The sequence below is a fragment of the Podarcis melisellensis genome, assembly GCF_964234715.1.
Source record: "Podarcis melisellensis genome assembly, chromosome: 6".
NCBI lineage: Eukaryota > Metazoa > Chordata > Lepidosauria > Squamata > Lacertidae > Podarcis > Podarcis melisellensis.
In genome coordinates this window covers 55,520,067-55,537,788 of record NC_138538.1, presented here as the reverse complement: position 1 = coordinate 55,537,788, position 17,722 = coordinate 55,520,067, and the positions used below count along the sequence as shown (strand labels likewise).

The 17,722-nt window shown below is 44.3% G+C and overlaps 2 protein-coding genes across 2 annotated transcripts in view; one reads left to right on the top strand and one right to left on the bottom strand.

The window, feature by feature from the left end:
• Window positions 1-2,954: 2,954 nt before the first annotated feature.
• On the bottom strand, window positions 2,955-12,338 carry GPX7 (glutathione peroxidase 7). Its single transcript, XM_081914702.1, has 3 exons — window positions 12,071-12,338; window positions 6,677-6,938; window positions 2,955-4,802 (listed from the first exon to the last, which is right to left on the bottom strand). Exons 1-3 carry the CDS (start codon window positions 12,311-12,313, stop codon window positions 4,639-4,641), a joined length of 669 nt encoding a protein of 222 aa, XP_081770828.1. The 5' UTR covers window positions 12,314-12,338; the 3' UTR covers window positions 2,955-4,638.
• Window positions 12,339-16,502: 4,164 nt separating this feature from the next.
• TUT4 (terminal uridylyl transferase 4) overlaps window positions 16,503-17,722 on the top strand; it is a 39,819-nt gene continuing 38,599 nt past the window's right edge. The window contains exon 1 of the mRNA XM_081917443.1: window positions 16,503-16,629. The gene's annotated coding sequence lies outside the window, so the exon portion shown is untranslated. The remainder of the gene's footprint in view (window positions 16,630-17,722) is intronic.

The following is a 17,722-nucleotide window of genomic DNA, read 5'->3' as shown; positions in this document are numbered from 1 at the left end:
ATGTCTAGAAAAGGAACTGTCTTGTAAGAAGCTGTGCTGCTGAGAAACCTTAACTAACCCTCCATTAGAGCCTATTTTGAACAACTGAATGAGCAAAAGAGAAGCCATGAAAGACCCACTGGTGGCCAAATAACAGTACCATGTTTCTCCTCTGCTGGCAATAGCAGTGGATTCTAAGGGTGTGCACCAGATTCATTCAGACCAATCCCAAACTGAGCCAGGGTGCCTTAAGATTTAGGACTTGTCAAAGGTGAAACAGAATCTGTACGATCTGTACACAGCTTTGGCAATGCAGTGAAAATCTCTGGTTAGCGCAATGGTGGATCTGGAGTTCTTTTGAGAGACAGCCGTGTGATCTCTTCCAAGAGCATCCTGATAAAGGGGGTGGGGCTTGCTATGTCCTAATATATACCAAGAAGACAGATGCATCAGGAATTTAAAATGAGAGAAAAAGGAGAAGCATGAGTTGCTGTGGATAATGAGAAGCCTTTCACCTTTAGACTGAGATAAAAGTATAGTATGTAGGTGACAGATTAGTGCTAAAAGCAGGAAGTGATTTCCATTATTGCTATCTATATTCAAATTTACACCAACTCAATAGCTCTCTCGTGCCCTTTTGCCTACTTCATGATGAGTACCAGGCAAAAACATAAGAAAAACAGTAGGGGAGAAATGAAACTGTTTCAGCTTGCTTACTTTGTGCATTGTTTGCAGTGATGTACTTCTAAATAAGCATTGCTGAAGTAGAGTATTTAGTGTCACTGGACCCATGCTGTGGAACACACTTCCAGCACAGATTCAGCAGGTATCCTCACTTTTAATTTGCATTTCTTGAAGACCTTTTATGCCAATAGTCCTATGGAGCTTAAAAGTTTCATTGAAATTAAAATGCCATTTTAGTGATTGTTTTGTACTGCATTTGAAGATTTTTACATTGTTGAACACTGCCTTGATGTTTTGTGAGAGGGTGGTTGTTTTTGTTGGCTTCCGTCTGTCTTGGGAGACTGGAGGAGTACGCCTTTGCAGGTGAGGTTAAGCTGTTGGAAGTTTGCAGCGCCTGCTGTGGCTGTAGAGGCCAATGCTGGAGAGAACTGTTTTTTGTTGCAGCTGGGGCAGATGAAGGCATCCAGTTTTGCTGCTGCAGATGCACCCTGGGGGTTTTTTCTCTCTGTGCTTCTCCCAGTAGTCATTTCTCCTCTGCCTGTCTCCAGGCTCTGTGGTTGTCTGCAAGGGATTCCAGCATGTCAGGGTTGATGTTGCCAGCCTTCATGTCATGTTTGCAGTCATCTTTATAGCTTCCTTGGGGATCCTGCCATCTTCTGTTCTGTGAACAGAATGTACAGCCAGTGTAGACATCGTTGAGATAGGAGTACAAACATACTGAAAATATAGGCTTGGGAGAGCACATCTTTGTTTGGAATTCTGTCCTGCCATGTGATACTCCAAACCCTCCTGATGCAGCAGATGTTGAAGGCGGTGAGGTTGTAAGTTGCCCACAACTCACTCCCATAACGCAGCGTGCTCAACACACAGACCTGGTTGACCTTCATCTTGGTATTGGACATTAGGAATACCTTATAAATAAAAATCTATTGTATTTGAAGGTGAGAAGGTTAATGAAGCCCTGGTGTTGTGACGCCATTAGGTCCTGTAAGAGTTGGCATGGTGAGTTAGCAGCTGGGTCTGCCACACGGTCCTTGTGTCTGTCTCTCTGTTACATAGCCTGTAGTTGCTGGCATGAAGTGGACTGAAGTAGCTGCCTCAGGCGGCAGAATCCCATGAGCCAGTACTCCCATGGACATCCAGCCCTGCTGCTGCCAGAGAAGCTGTGGTGGCTTCCGGTGAGATATTTCTATGAGATATCTCATAGAACTCTTGTGAGAGCTCCATAAGATCTCACTGAAAGCCACTGCTGAACCCCCCCCCAAAAAAAAGAGATGGTGGGGTGGGGCTGAAGACAGGCTAGGGTGCCACTGGTTGCCTGTGAGCAGCTCTTTTTAAGTTGGGGGAGCTGTCTGTAAGCAAGTCAGGTCAGCCACTCAGAGTCTGTGTGAGGGATGTATCATCATCCAGATTAGGCTATGAGGTGAGAGCCTGTGTGGTGTAGTGGTTAAGAGCGGTAGACTTGTAATCTGGTGAACCAGGTACGCTTCCCCGCTCCTCCACATGCAGCTGCTTGGGCTAGTCACACTTCTTTGAAGTCTCTCAGCCTCACTCACCTCACAGAGTGTTTGTTGTGGAGGAGGAAGGGAAAGAAGATTGTTAGCCGCTTTGAGACTCCTTCGGGTAGTGATAAAGCGGGATATCAAATCCAAACTCTTCTTCTTCTATATATCACAGGTGATACATTTGAGTGGTTTTAACTGTGGGCTGTAAGTAACATATGCCGTGACAACACACCTGAGCTACATTGCCGTTTTCTACTGATCATTGTGTAAGATTTGGTGTTTGGGGCTTTGGGAACACAGGTCTAAAGGCTCCCTTCCTAGAGATGGGCTCCTGGGAAACAGAGCTCAGAAATGCCCCCTACAGGTTGACAGACTAGGGTGTTGCAGGAGGATCATCCCGCTTGGTGAGAACCTATTGTATATATTTTGAGAGGGGGGGCTTATTCAAAAGGGTAAAATTGTAAAATTTGTCCACTGACAAAGGGTTCCTGACAAGTAATTCAGTTATAGAAGACAGTAGGCAGGTTGCAAATTTGTCTTTCACCAATTTGGGTACCCTCTATAATATTTTGTGGAGGGTGTAAGGGAGGAGTGTCCAAAGTATTAATCAGCAGGATCAATGAATAATGGTCACTTTCAACTCTGTTACTAGGCAACAAGTTATTATGAGCCAAGCTATTATGAAAAAACTTGGTCTCTCTCTTCAAGGTGCTTGATTCTTTTAAGATTCTAATGGATCACATTCAAGCAAACTGTGTGTAATGTATGGAAGTTCGCAAACATCTGTTAAAATGATGTAGGAATCTCCTTTTATTCTGGTTCAGTCAACAAAAATTCTCCATTCCTTTCACCAGTGGTTATAAACTGACATATGTACTTCCTTTTCTGAGTCAAGTCACTTAATTCCAACAACACGGATTACAACTGAAGGAAATCTATGGATGCTTCCAGACAACAACAAAAATATTTTTAAAGCCCTATGTGAGCTCTAATTCACTGTTTGAGCATTACCTAGTTTCTATCCCATGGGAAGCCAACTTGGAGGCCTCCAGATGTTGTGAACTTCAATTCCCCTCAGTCACAGCTAGCATGACTAATGGTAAGGAATGAGGCAAACTGTAGGCCTCAACATTCAGATGCCACCAGGTTGGTTACCTGTTCTATGTGAAGGGGAAGGCAGCTCTTTCAGTGGCACCTACCCATCCCATGCTGAATCTGTAGAAACTTGGTGAAACTCACAACCCTTTCTAAGCCTCCCTGTGTAAGTGGGGTGAAAGCCTTAAGTCGTTCTCAGATGTAGATGTGCACAGCTGAGAAAGCTTTTCCCAACATCTGCAAAGTTTCTGTTTCACCAGGCTTCTCAAGGCAAGCTGCAAAGATGATTGAAATCTTTTGTCAGTTTCAGTAATGATTTTTTTAAGGGTAGATGCCTCTGGAACTTGAGAGGGCCAGAAAGGTAGGAAACCAAAAACACATGCCATCAAGAACACCACCAACCACACCTCTGCTCTAACAATGCTACATTTCAGTTCACACCTAAGAGGACTTTGCAGCAATTGAAAGGAAGTTGCTTATTATTATTTTTTTTTTAAATCACAATAAATCAGCACATGCAAAATGCTGAATGACAACAGACAGAACACAGGAATGCAACAGTTTGGGATTAATGGGTCCAAATGTTTCCTTCCATTCACAAAAGGGACTTTGGTCCAATAGGGGCTCCTGCTAACAGGATTCTTGTCCTCCAACTATAGCCCCCCAATACTCTCTTCCATTCTGTTCGAGCGGTTCCGACAATCCTCTCAAACAGGTTTTTAAAATAATAATAATAATAATAATAATTGGCAGGAAAAATCTCATTTTCATTGAATAGAACTACAGTCACAGGATTCTTAGATCCATCCTAGTGTATGCATTCTCAGGGATAAATGAATGTGACTGGTGTGAGTGCAGATACAGATAGTGTCAATGTGCTCTTGTTTCCCAGCATAAAAACTGCATCTTAAAACCACATGCAGGTTAAGATCTATTATACCTGTTCTGGGTTGCATTTCATAAATGCCCTTGATGAACAAGTTCATGATAGAGTAACTATTAGTAATATTTCTCTAGGAAATCCTAGAGTGCTGAGGTTATTTGCCTACAGAGAGATCCTAATTGGTTCTTCACCTCACCACAATCAATAAGTGACTTGAAATGGGAAATAAACCCCAGACCTTTGGTGTGTTTCCCCTGAGAAGAGAACCAGTTCCTTCTGGCTTGAATAATGGATTGAATGCAAGACCAAAAAATAAAATAAAATACAGTATTGTACTTGGAGGATGGAGCTAACTCATGTTGATGGAATTCATATTGACAATTTTTTAAAATTACATTTTCTTTTAGGAATGAAAAAAGTGAAAATAATGGTCCAAATGATAATCAGAGGTTAAAGAATTAGTGGGGTGTGTGGGTGTGGGTGTGGGTGTAATCACAGTTCATCTTTTTTCTTCAGGATGATATTCCTCACAAGTTCAGTGATGTGAGGTTTTATTTCCTCAATAGTGACAGTAGAGTCCCAAGCCTTGACCGTTTTCCCATTTGGATCTACAAGGTATTTCCAGAAATTCCAGGTTGGCTCCTCACCAGTGGAATCTACATAGGAAGGGGAAGTGACATATAATTTGATTATTATTCAGTTATAAAGAAAAAAGATACGAATGATGGATTTGATTGTCAAAATCAATGCAGAAGTTAAGCAAAACAAAAATGTAGGCTAAGCAAAATCTTAGGAAAAACTATGGGCACACCACACGTTTAAAGAACATCCAATCTACTTTCTTATTATTATTATGTATACTGCTCTATACCCGTAGGTCACAGAGCAGTTCACAACATAAAATTACTATATATGTAAAAAGCACAAAATACATACATAAAAATAAGAACAAAAACAAATCAATAATCCCCTCTTCCACAAACACATTTAAAAGGGCATCGTGTCAATCAGCCAAAGGCATGGTTAAAGAGGAATGTCTTCGCCTGGCAGATGATGGTATATAATCAAGGTGCCAGCTGAACCTCCCTAGAGAGAGCATTCCACAAATGGGGAGCTGCTGCAAAAAAGGCCCATTCTTGTGTTGCCACCCTCTGGACTTCTCATGCAGGAGGCACATGAAGAAGGGCCCCAGAATATGATTTCAGGGTCCAGGTAGGTTTATACGGCGAGAGGCGGTCCTTAAGGTATTGTGGTTGTGAGCCATTTAAGGCTTTCTAGGTCAAAACCAGCACTTTGAATTAGCCCTGGAAACTAATTGGCAGCCAGTGAACTTGAGACAAGATCAGTGTAATATGATCAAACTGTCTTGTCCCTGTGAGCATGTGATTTAAATCACATGGCTTCCAAAGCACATGATCCAACATCTTCAACAAACAGTAGTTCCCAGGATTATTTGAGGGAAATCATGGATATGTATTAAATGTATGGTGTTGATCTGCTATAAGGGCTTATCCACCCTTCCTCTTGTATTGCTGCTTTCCCCCAGAGAAAACGTTGTGGGACACAGTGCTGAGGTTTAGTATTTTTATCCTTAATGCCCCAAACTTTATTTTCATTGACAGCTTCTGCGAATAATCAGGAGCTGGAGCATGCAAACCCTTTCTCTGGGTACAAACTATCAGCCTTCTTCTAGGGAATCTCTGGGTTTCTCTCATCCTGCTTTTTGTTGAGCTGAAGAGATCACTTAGCAATTCTTACAAGAGCTCCTTTCAGTCATTCTGCTTCTGGTAGAAGGCTAGAGGCAGGATGAGTTTCCTCATCTTATAACTCTCATTTTTGTAGGGGCACTTTCAGACTGTCGCTATTCTTGGGTGAGATTCAGTTACATACCAACCAATTCAGGTTGCTCAGTTATAGTTGATTGGGAAGTCCTGTGCAATAAATCCACTTCCCCAAATGATTGGACTTTTTTGCAGTAAGGAAAGTGATGGGGAAAGTGTGGGGTGCACTGTTGTCTAACCTCCCTGTAAATAAATCAGGATAAATGTTCAATAAACAGTTGTTCATCCGGACATAGTCCAGGAGGCATAAGCTCCAACTGTTGCTTACATTCAAAAGACTGCACAAACAATATCTGGAAAAGTTTAAGTGGAACCTGCAGAGGAGGCCATCTACACTTTTTCAGGAACACATGTCTGTGATTTGAATGTTTTTGTACTACTTTGATTTGAAGGACAAGGCAATTAAACCTCAACTGAATTCCTGTCATTCCTATTGAGTTCCTGGGAGATAGAAAAGAAGAAGATAGAACATAATCACAACAGATGCTCTAGAAAGAGATTGCCTTTTCACCATTTAACCTTGACTGAATTGAAAAACTAGCCCTTACACCTTGTTGAATATTGCCAACCTCCCTGCCGCTCCCCCCCCCCCCATCTGAAATGGCACCGCTAGCTATCATAAATCATCTACGACTTTGGGGGCAAAGCAGATTCAATGTCAGCTGCTTTAGAACGCCTGCTGTACTCACCAATTAAATATTTGAAGGCTGGATTTGCCCCGGTGCCCTTGACTGCTATCTTGCTGAACATGGGAAAGGTGACTCCGTATGTTTTCCTGGCAAAACTCTCAATTTCTTTGTTGCTGCCTGGTTCTTGAAGTCCAAATTGATTACAAGGGAATGCCAGCACGTTAAAATGATATGAGCCAAGTTCTCTCTGCAGCTGTTGAAGGGCTTTGTAGTGGCTGTCTGTATAGCCACACTCACTTGCAACATTGACAACTAAGGCCACCTAAAGGGAAAATAACAATGAGGAGACATATTATTTAATTCACTTATTAGATAGATAGCTAGACAGATTATAGATATAGATCCCTGCATTTTTAAAAACCCAGGGCAATTCATAGTACTATAAATACATTCTCACTAAAATTCAAACATTAAAATACAGCAACCAACATTTGCAACAATGCCCACAGTAAGCCAGACCCAGCTACAGACTTGGCATTAATGGCCAGATAATGCCCAGGTAAACAAATGAACCTTCAGCAGGCATTGAAGACTCATCCCTGTTGATGCTTGCTTTGCTTCAGAGGGGAGGTGATTCCATAAGCTGGGTGCCACAACAGATAAGGCCCTCTCAGATTGCTGCAATATTGATTTCAGCAGGAGAGCCTCTGCAGATCTCAGTGAACAGGTAGGTGCTTCACATAACCTGGCCTTGGCCTCCATGAATTTCTTTAATCCTCTTTTAAAGCCATCAGAGTTGGTGGCTATGGCTACCTCTTGTAGGAACGAATTTCATAGTCTGATTATGTGCTGCATAAAGAAGTGCTTTTTTGTTTGTTTGTCCTACAACATTCCACTTCATTTGATGTCCACGAATTCTAGTGTTATGAGAGAGGGAGATAAACCTTTGTTGATCCACGTTCTCCACATTGTGAATAATTTTATAAATATCTGTCATGCCATTTCTTGCTTTCCTTTTTTTAAACTAAAAACTCCAAAATGCTGCAAGCTTTCTTCACAGGGGGCTCACTCTATTCCCTTGGTCATTTTGCTTGTCCTTTTCTGAACCTTTTCAAACTCTACAATATCCTTTTTAAGGTGAGGTGGCCAGAACTGAACACAGTATTCCAAACGCTGTTGCACCATAAATTTATAGAACAGCATTACTACACCAGCAGTTTATTTTTAATTTCTTTCCTAACAATCCCCAGCAGAGAGTTTGCCTTTTCCACAGCAACTGCACACTGGGTCAACATCTTCACTGAGCCATCTACTACAACCCCAGAGAGGTCACTCAGTACAGTGGTACCTCGGGTTAAGTACTTAATTCGTTCCGGAGGTCCGTACTTAACCTGAAACTGTTCTTAACCTGAGGTATCACTTTAGCTAATGGGGCCTCCTGCTGCTGCCACACCACCGGAGCATGATTTCTGGTCTCATCCTGAAGCAAAGTTCTTAACCTGAAGCACTATTTCTGGATTAGCGGAGTCTGTAACGTGAAGCGTATGTAACCTGTAGCGTATGTAACCTGAGGTACCACTGTAATGATTTTGTTGACTGCCTGATACATATTGTTAGACTACAGCAACAACTAGAACCCCAGCCCTATCTGCAGAAAATTCCCCATAGAGCATTCAGAAATTCCATGGATTCCATACATCTCTGGGGGCAGACCATTCTAATGGGTCCCTACCCTTGTAGGAGAATACTCCTGCCCTGGGACCAAACCTCACCAGGAAATGGTCTGAGAAGGACAACGGAATTTCTCCAGCCCTCCTTTTCCAGACCTATCTCTTTCATCTCCTGGGGCAAGAGGTATATTGAAGACATGCCCTGCTCTATGCATCAGGTCAATGACAAATAGAGACAGTTTCATGGTTGTTATGGAGGCCATGAAGTCCCAAGCAGGCCCACTTAAGGCGGCCTTGGCACAAATGTATGAGTTAATTAGCAGTAATGTAGTTGCACATTTTGAAGTGCAGGTCATCATGACACAGATTTCCCTCTATTTTCAATGTTCTGAAGAGGAAGGCATTAGCAGACTTGGGAACTGCCATATTTTTCCGAAGTATAAAATATATTTAAGGGGGGAGAGAAAAAACTAAAATAGACCAAAAAGTATTCTCAGTGGACATGGAATGATGGCTGACTATTGGAATGGGAGAATAGAAAATTGGATGAAGATTCATGCATTGGACTGGAATACTCAGCAGTGCGAAATCTTGTTGCAGGACTCGTGTGTATGCATGTGCGCACATGTGTGCAAGTAACATTCTCTGTGTGTGTGTGTGTGTCTCTCTCACACACACTCATTTTCTCGTTCAGGCGACCAATGTGACATTGATAAATGTAGTATTTACAATGAGATGTAGTTTTATCTCTGAAGCTAAGCAAATCTAGATCTGAACAAGAGCTGAATTGAAAACTTCCTGAGAGTCCCATGTATGCAGATATCAGGTTCTTGGAGAGATCCACTTAAGATACTTTGCTCCTTCATTGCCCCCCTGGTTCCCCCCCCCCGGTGCCGCCCTTGTTGTGACCCATGACTTCTTTGCAATAACTGCTTTTTACTCTCAGTGTGATGCAATTTATTTATCTGCACGATATCAGACCTCTTTGTTCTCTTTTAAAACTCATTAAAAATTCCAGAGCTTTTCAGCCTAGCTTTGCTATCCCCAGACTGGGAGCATCTCTTCACAAAGGGCAGAGGGAGGGAATCTGTGGCCCTGCACATGTTGGACTCCAATTCCCATAAGCCTAATCAATAGAGTCAATGGCTGGAGATGATGGGAGGGGACATCCATAGGGCTACAGGTTCCACATCCATCACAGAGTTAGTTAGGAATGGCCTGCCAATATGAAGCCTATAGTTGTTGCTATTGGCATTTACATCCCAACTTTCCTCCAAGGACAGGCATAGGCAAACTCTAGCCTTCCAGATGTTTGGGACTACAATTCCCATCACCCCAGCTGACAGGACCAGTGGTCAGGAATGATGGGAATTGTAGTCCCAAACATTTGGGGGGTCGGAGTTTGCCTGTGCCTGTCCAAGGAGCTCAAGGTAGTGTACTACATGGTTTTCTTCTTCTATGTTTTATCCTCATAAAACTCTGTGATTGGCCCTGTGAGCTTCATGGGTGAGTGGGGATTTGAACCCTGGTCTCCCAAGGGCCTAGTCCAACACTCAAACCACTACACCACACTGGCTCTAGGCTTGTCAGTGAAGTCTGTGTCCAGATGGCCACAATATATCATAGCTTTCTAGGAGCTGGGTACGGCCGACTACAATGCTGGACTAGGAGCATGAGAATGTTTTGTCTGGACATGCTCGTAAGGGCAGTATGAACGCATAAACACTCTTGAGCCACAAACAGGACTGACTTTGTCAACACTGCATTAAAAAAACCCTGCCAGGTATTTTCAATAGTTTTTCTATAACAAGCTCTCTTGTGTATTTGCTTCCTTGGGTTGGGGGGTGGATAAGGGATATATAGTTTCTGAACACATTGTGGGCAGTGTCTGAATGCAAGTGTGGGAGTGAGTTTTGCAGAAACGCAATGTCCTATGCAAAGCACTCTGTCCCTAGAGGATACCTTTCCAGTTCAAATTAGCAGTGTCTTTATTTGTTATGCTGAACAATGTATTGTATATACATCCAGGGCAGAAAGGGAAATCCCAAGTTTTTCTCTGGGAGGTGGATTGATTCTGTCCCTTAGAGCTCAGATTCTCAGAGCCCTAGGAGTTAGAGGGAGTTTCCAGTGGGATCATTCTTTGCAGTATCCATAATTTCCAGAATTAGTTTGTCCATTTAATTGAAAATTACCCATTTAGAGGAAAATCGGGTAATTAAAAAAAAACCTGTCACCAACAATCAATTTGTGATACCTCAGCAACCAATATGCAAGATTAAATCCGTCTGGAAGCACCCTAAATTCAGGATGTAATGGACCTTTTCTAGCTTCTGACAGCAGGTAAGAGCAAAAGCAATTATCTGCTGATATACTTAGAATATCCTAATTACTGTGAATCAAGTTTGCCATCTAGTGTCCACTGTAAGCACCTCACACGTTGCTCTTTCAGAAATGTCCAAGGGTGTATGGGTGAAGAAAATAGGGAGCAATAGCTATGTGAGGATGAACCTAAAGCAATTAATTTGTATGTAGTACCAGTTGTTTATACCCAGAAAAGGGAAGAATTATACCTAAATACAATAGTTCAAGTTGTCAGAACATTGATGGCCAAATGTTCTGACCACCTAAACTGTTTCAGCATAGACAGAGGTGGGAAAGAGGGAAGTCTGGAGGAAATGATTTAGCTAATCTAGTCTAGTGCTCTTCAGATGTTTTGGACCACAATTCCCATCATCCCTAGCCAACAGAGCCTGACTGTGGTTGATAAGAGTTGTTCAAACCATCTGGAGGGCACCAAGTTGACAAAGGCTGAACTACAGCCTGCTGTCTTAGAGAGTGTTAGAACTGGGGGTTTTTTTAAGTTAAGTATTGCAGAAAAAGATAGGCTTTTCAGCTTCCATTGCAGTTTTTTTAAAAAAATAATAATCTGCAAATATACATTACTGCTTATGTTAAGCAGCACATTTCAAGAATATGAATTTAAGGGTTGAATCTAACGTGTATCATACTCAGAGTAGCCCCACCTAAATTAATGGGCATGACTAACTTAGCGTCATTAATTTCAGCGGGTTTATTCTTAGTAGAACCTAGTTCAGACCTTTAGAAAAAGAACATATATAGCATCTTTAATATCTGTAACAGATAAATTAAGTGCCTCTTCTTCAAGTAATCCTCCGCATCACATAACACCAATGTTAAAATTTAAAAGAGCAGCGGTAGTTTGACAGGGTTATAAAATGTCAAATTAGATGTTTCCTGTTGAATTCCTCTGTAGCACTGGGCCTCTCCCTCCCACCGGTTTTTCTCCCACCCTGTTAAACAAAATTTTCTTAAGAAGGCAGCGACATATTGCAATGACAATCTGTAACTATTTTTAAAAGAGAGGAGGGAAACCCGCACGGATCCTGATGATGGTGCTTCAACAAGTGGCATAGCCAGAAAATAACGTGGGCGCTGCGATTCCGAGTGAATGAAAGGCGTCTTGCCTGCCTGCCACGTATACGCGGAATACTGTGGGGGGAAGGAACATCTCATGCAAGAACAAGCAGAAAAGGGACCTGAATGCAGCAAACTTCTTTCTAGTGCTTTAATAGAGATTATAGCAGAGCCGTGGGCGCCAATCCGCAGGCAACGCGCCCCAAACGAGACCGTTCCCAAACTGGTCAGGCCAGTTAAAAGATGCATTATCTCCCCCCACACCGTCCGTCATGCAGGCATGCCGATGAGACTCGCTGGTTAGCTGGGACAGCAGCAGCAACAGAGGCAGCTCTCCTTGCAAACTTACCGAGCCTCTATATTTGTCCAGGGAAACTAGCTTGCCCCTGATGTTCACCACTTTATAGGAGTAAAAACTGTCCTCTTTCTGTTCGGTGGCGGAAAATGCTAAGAAGAGCAACGCTCCTATGACGATCAGCATGGCTAAGGGGAGAAGAAAAACTTTGGGGAAGGAGGGATCCGCTTTGTGCTCTACACTGCCCTCAGGGTCTAACATACTGCACACAAGCCCGGCACTGACGTCCTCCACCATCGCAAAGCACAGCCGGAAAGAAGCGTCGCCTGCTGCAAAAAGAAATTGCAACAGTTTTTCCTATTTCCGTGTAAAAGCGATCCACATCTTCTCTCTCTCTCTCTCCCTCTTTTCCCCCCCAAGGGAATCTCCTAAACAGTTTATTAGTGATCTCGCCTATCAAATGCCTGATTTGAGATTTGCAGTTCACGCTTTTCGTTTTGCAAAGGGCTCTAAGGCTAATAGTCTCTTTTCAGACTAAAAAACTCCAGACTAGTACAGTAATCTTTCTGGCCTTTTATACAAGACTGATACAATCTCTACACATAAATCCAATAAATCAAATATGCATTTTAAGTGAACCATAAAATACCAAGCTAGAGAAAAAAGCTGTCATCATTATCCAGTTTGAGATGTATATTTGAAAGTTGTTTTGACCATGACTGATGATTGGAGTGACCAGGAAGCACAGGTGTCTCTTGCTTCCGCTCCATGAGGCCACTACATCCAGCAGTGAAGAAGCCCTTTAGCACCACCAAGGGCATGGGCGTAGCCAGGGGGTGCAGGGAGGGGCAAATGCCCCCCCCCAAATCAAGTAAATAAATAAAAATACTTAACTAACTGACCAACTGTGTCACAGATAACTTGGTTCTGCCGCCCCCCCCCCCACATAAAGCCTGCCACCTCCTAAAATAAATCCTGGCTACGCCCATGACTGAGGGTATTGCTTTTCTGCATTTAGCAGGAGGTAAAAATAAAATGGAAAGTTTCCTATCCACTTCCCTTTTTGCAAAAAGTCTGATTCCAAGAGGAAGAGGATTTTTTATGCAAGAGCTTCAAATCAGCTTAAATTGTGTAACCTGAACCTGCCAGTAAGTGATTGAATCTCAGCAAGCAACAGTCTGGAAACAGCATTTGATCCTTGGACAGAAGCTGTCCTTGTATCCAGGGTCACTGGGATTTCCTGTTCTATCCACATTCATGTTCCATCTACATCTAAAGCCACTCTTAGTTTTATAAATGAAGCAGGCAGAATAATTATGTGTATGCAGGATTTATTTATTGCAATATTGATATGGCATTTATATGTATTTTTTCAATCCCTAAAGCAGTTTGCAATAATAAAATACAATATACGATATATTTTGGAAAGTTCACCATGCATTTGGACACCTCTTTTAAGATATTGTAACCAAATTCTGCATCATGGTTCCTGAGATCAAGCAGTAAGTTTTCATCTATGTTTGGACACAACTGAGCACCATTTGAATAAAGATGGCAGACTGAACCTTTCAAAATAACTGATTTTAATCACTGCTTTTTAACAACTGCTTTCAAAACTGCACTGATTTTTGGGGGATGGGGGTTAGAATTCCCTGTTTCTTTCTTGCTTTCTTGAAAAATAAAATGAAAGAGTGAGAATGTAGTGGAGTCACTGACCATGATAAATCCCAGTGGTGCAGTGAGAGAATGTTGGACTTGAAGGAGAGCTGAGCTCACATTTATTTACAGTGGTACCTCTGGTTGTGAACGGGATCCATTCCGGAGGCCCGCTCGCAACATGAAAAGAGTGCAACCCGCAGTGGCACATCTGTGCACACGCGGGTCGCAATTCACCGCTTCTGTGCATGCACATGATGTCATTTTGTGCTTCTGTGCATCTGCGAACGGCGAAACCCAGAAGTAACCCATTCTGGTACTTCCGAGTTGCCACAGGACGTAACCTGAAATAACGTAACATGAAGTGGATGTGACATGAGGTGTGACTGTATAACATTTTTATCCCTCTGTCTTCCAAGGAACTCATAACAGCATGAAAGCTGTGCCCCAGTTTATCCTCACAATAATTCTGAAAGGTAGATAAAACTGAGAATGTGAGTGGGTCAATGAGCTTCATCATAGCCAAGTGAAGATTTGGACCAGGATCTTCCTGCTCCAAGTCCAACATTCAAGTTAAGGGTGCTGGAAATTGCAGCTCTGTGAGGCGTAAACTACAGTTCCCAGAATTCTTTTTTTGGGGGGGGGACTATGTGTTGTACATGTGTATTGTATATGCTTTAAATGAATGCTGAGGGTGTGACCCGTGCTAGCTCTCAAATTCTTATTTAGCTGTTAAATTCCTTGGGTGGCCTTGGACAAGTCACTAACTGTCAGCCTAATCCAGGCATGGCCAAACTTAGCCCTCGTGCTGTTTTGGGACTACAACTCCCATCATCCCTAGCTAACAGGACCGCAGGTCAGGGATTATGGGAATTGTAGTCCCAAAACAGCTGGAGGGCCAAGTTTGGTACTTGCCCTGCCCTAGTCTATCTAACCAGGCTATTGAGAGGAGAGTAACCCTCTATAGGCAACCAATCTCTATGGAGGAAGGACAAGAAGAATATGCATGCATGTGTATGAAAGGAGATAAGATTTGTTAGCCTTTAGTGTGCATCTTGGCCTGATCGCACTGAAAGTGTCCTGAAAAATCCTGGAGACTGCTGGTGTAGAGGATAAGTGCTACAATTCTGTGCTCGCTTGCTGGAGACTAAGTGTCACTGAATTCAGCAGCTGGGAAACAATGGAAGAGTGCACCTTTGGGGGTGAAGTCAAACTGTAGGAAGGTTACAGTGCCTGTTGTGGCTGTGGAGAGAGAGACATGTTTTGTTGCCGCTGGGGCAGATGAAGGCATCTAGCTGTGTGGCTGCAGATGCACCATGTTTGCAGACATCTTTGTCATGTAGAGCTGATCTGCCAGTGGGCCTGGTGCCTAAAGCCAACTCCCTGTAGAGCACATCCTTGGAAATCCTGCCATCTTCCATTCTGTGGACATGACCAAGCCAGAATAGACATCGCTGACTCGGGAGTGTGATGTCCCAAATCTTCCTGGCATTGCTCCTGGTGGTTGTAAGTTGCTCACTTCCAGAAAGCAGCATGCTCAACATGCAGGCCTGGTAGACCTTCATATTGGTATTGGACATTAGCATCATGTTCTCCCATACCCTTTTGGAGAGGCAAGCCATTGCAGTAGCTGTCTTGCCAATACCCTTGTCCAGCATCGATTGAAAGGTTGCTGGTAATGGTGGAACCCAGGTAGGCAAAATCTCCTCAAATGTGTGGTCACCAGAGCTGATGTATGGAGTGCTGGTGATGTTTACAAATTCAGAGCAGAGTCCCTAAGATGGTTGGATGGCGTCTTGTACGCCTCCTTCCAGCAACTCCTGCAGCTATGCTGGTGTCAATGTATTGCTTTGTTTTCCTTTGGACCACATCAGTGATGCCATGAGCTGGGTCTTATCATCTGAGCAGCGCAGGATCTTCATACACATAATAATTCAAAAGAAATACATGTACGGTCAGGCTGTTACAAACATTACAGCCCTTGTGAGAAGCACTGGTGCTAGGAAACAGTCTGGGTGGCCTTCATGATTGGATGCACCATATGAAATGACTCTCAGCATGCTTATCCCACAAATCCCTCATCTATCGGACTGTCCTACATTGCCCTCTCGACCCACGATTTAAAAAAACTGAGCAGATAGTTGGCAATGGAGGTGGACTGCGCTTAATCCCTTTTTGGAATCTGCTTTTGAGCGTCATCGGGAGGATCTGTTCCACAGCTACGTGTTTGTTTGTTTGCTTGCTTGCTTTCTACGCCTCAAGTTTTTAAGGTCCGTGTTTTGTATTAAGGAGGCAAAGCAAAAGTCCTGGTGCGAGAAAATGTTTGGATGATTAGGATGTGCGGTTTCCTTTCAGCAAAAGCTCACAGTCGGCGCAGAACCGACTTTAACCCGGGCTTCATTTTATTTACTTCATATGTTTGCGTGGAGGGGACTGTCAGCCGTGGTACAGAAGCCAGCTTCAGCGGGCCGAGCCCGGTCCACGGTGCAAATGAAACCCTGCAGGCAGCACCTCTCGGCCCTGAGGCGGCGCGCAGCTCGGAGGGCTGCTCGGCCAAAGAGTTTCAGCCTCCACCGTAAAGACACCTCTCTCCTCCTTCTTTTTGAGGCCTCAAAGGAGAAGGGAGTTGAGCTTTTCCTAGGGGAAGAGAGGGGGCTACCGGGATTGTAGTTACAGTGGATAGGTGGGAGGGTGGGGGCAGAACAGCAACGGCTGCCGCTGCCTTGAGGCAGGTTGGCGGAAAGCAGCCTCCGCCGCCTCCCTCCCTCCGTCCCTCACACCGCCCCCCCCCCGCCTGCCGCGCGCGCGCGCCTCCTTTCCCCTCCCCCACAATGCAGTGCGCGCCGCGGCTGACATGGCGGCCGGCCCAGATTGAGGCGCTCGCGTCGGGGCCTCCCAACTGCCGGAGCAGGACATGGAGGGGGACGCGGCCGGCACATCCCTGGGCTGACAGCCAGGTACTTGAGTCCTCCGAGAACGAGAGAGAGAGAGGGCGGCGGCGGCGGCGGCAGACGGAAGCGGGTCCCCCCCCCGCGTCGCTCTTTCGCCCTCCTTCCGTGCCCGCTCCTGGCTTCTACCCTCCTGGGGGTGGGGGGAGGGGGCTCTCTGCACCAAGGCCCTTCGCTCGCCTCCGCCACGGTCTCTCCCCCCCCCCCGGCGCCCACTTTTTAAAGTCTTCTCGGAGCGCCTCTTTTTGGGTAGGTGGGTGGGGGTCTGCCAGGCGCCCTCCTAGCTAGGGTCCTGGTTGGGACCCCACTTCCCCATCCCCTGCTTTTGTTTCTCTCCTGTCTGGGTGGGAAGAATAGAAAGTTTAAGGAAAAGAGGCCCTTGGATGAGGACTGTGCCCAGAGCGAGTTGTTTTGGTGTGTGTTTTTGTGTGGGCGGGGGGTGGTGGTGTTGATGTGGTTGGCTAATTCGATAATTTAGAGGGGGACACACCAAAAAGTTGATCCTGCACGTGTACTTCTGAGGGCTAAGAGGGGTGTTGTTTGTTCCGTGGGAGCTCTATAAAGACGTTGGAGCGTAGCCTATAGAGGCATGTTTTTGGGAAATCGAGCTGTTTTTCTGACAGTGGGCTAAGCTGTTAACACAACTTGATGGGTTTCCTGCGAGGAGGGGCTTGACACGGATCTCCACAGAATAGCCATTTCGCACTTGGGGCTTTTAACCCGAGTGCCGGTTTTAGTGTCTCTGGTGTCTGGGAGCCTCTCAGCAAAGCAGATGGGTGAATGGTGGGGTCAGTGTCATCACTTTTGTAAATTATTATGTAGCACCATTAGCCTACAGGGCACATTAAAGAGCTTAGTAACTACTACAACATATAGGTGTCTACCTTAAGGCGATTGCACTACAAAATAGCAGAGCATATTGTGCTATTTAGTGATGGTGGGTAAGGCTTCTGGCTTTCTGCCTTAGCACTGGGCCACTTTCACCTGGAACCTTCCCACTATAAAGTGATCTCTGGTCAACATCTGGTTAAAAAACTAATTAGTTGTTTACATTTTGCAAATAGGGAAAATCAAGGGTTCATGCTTCAGTAACAGAAGGAGG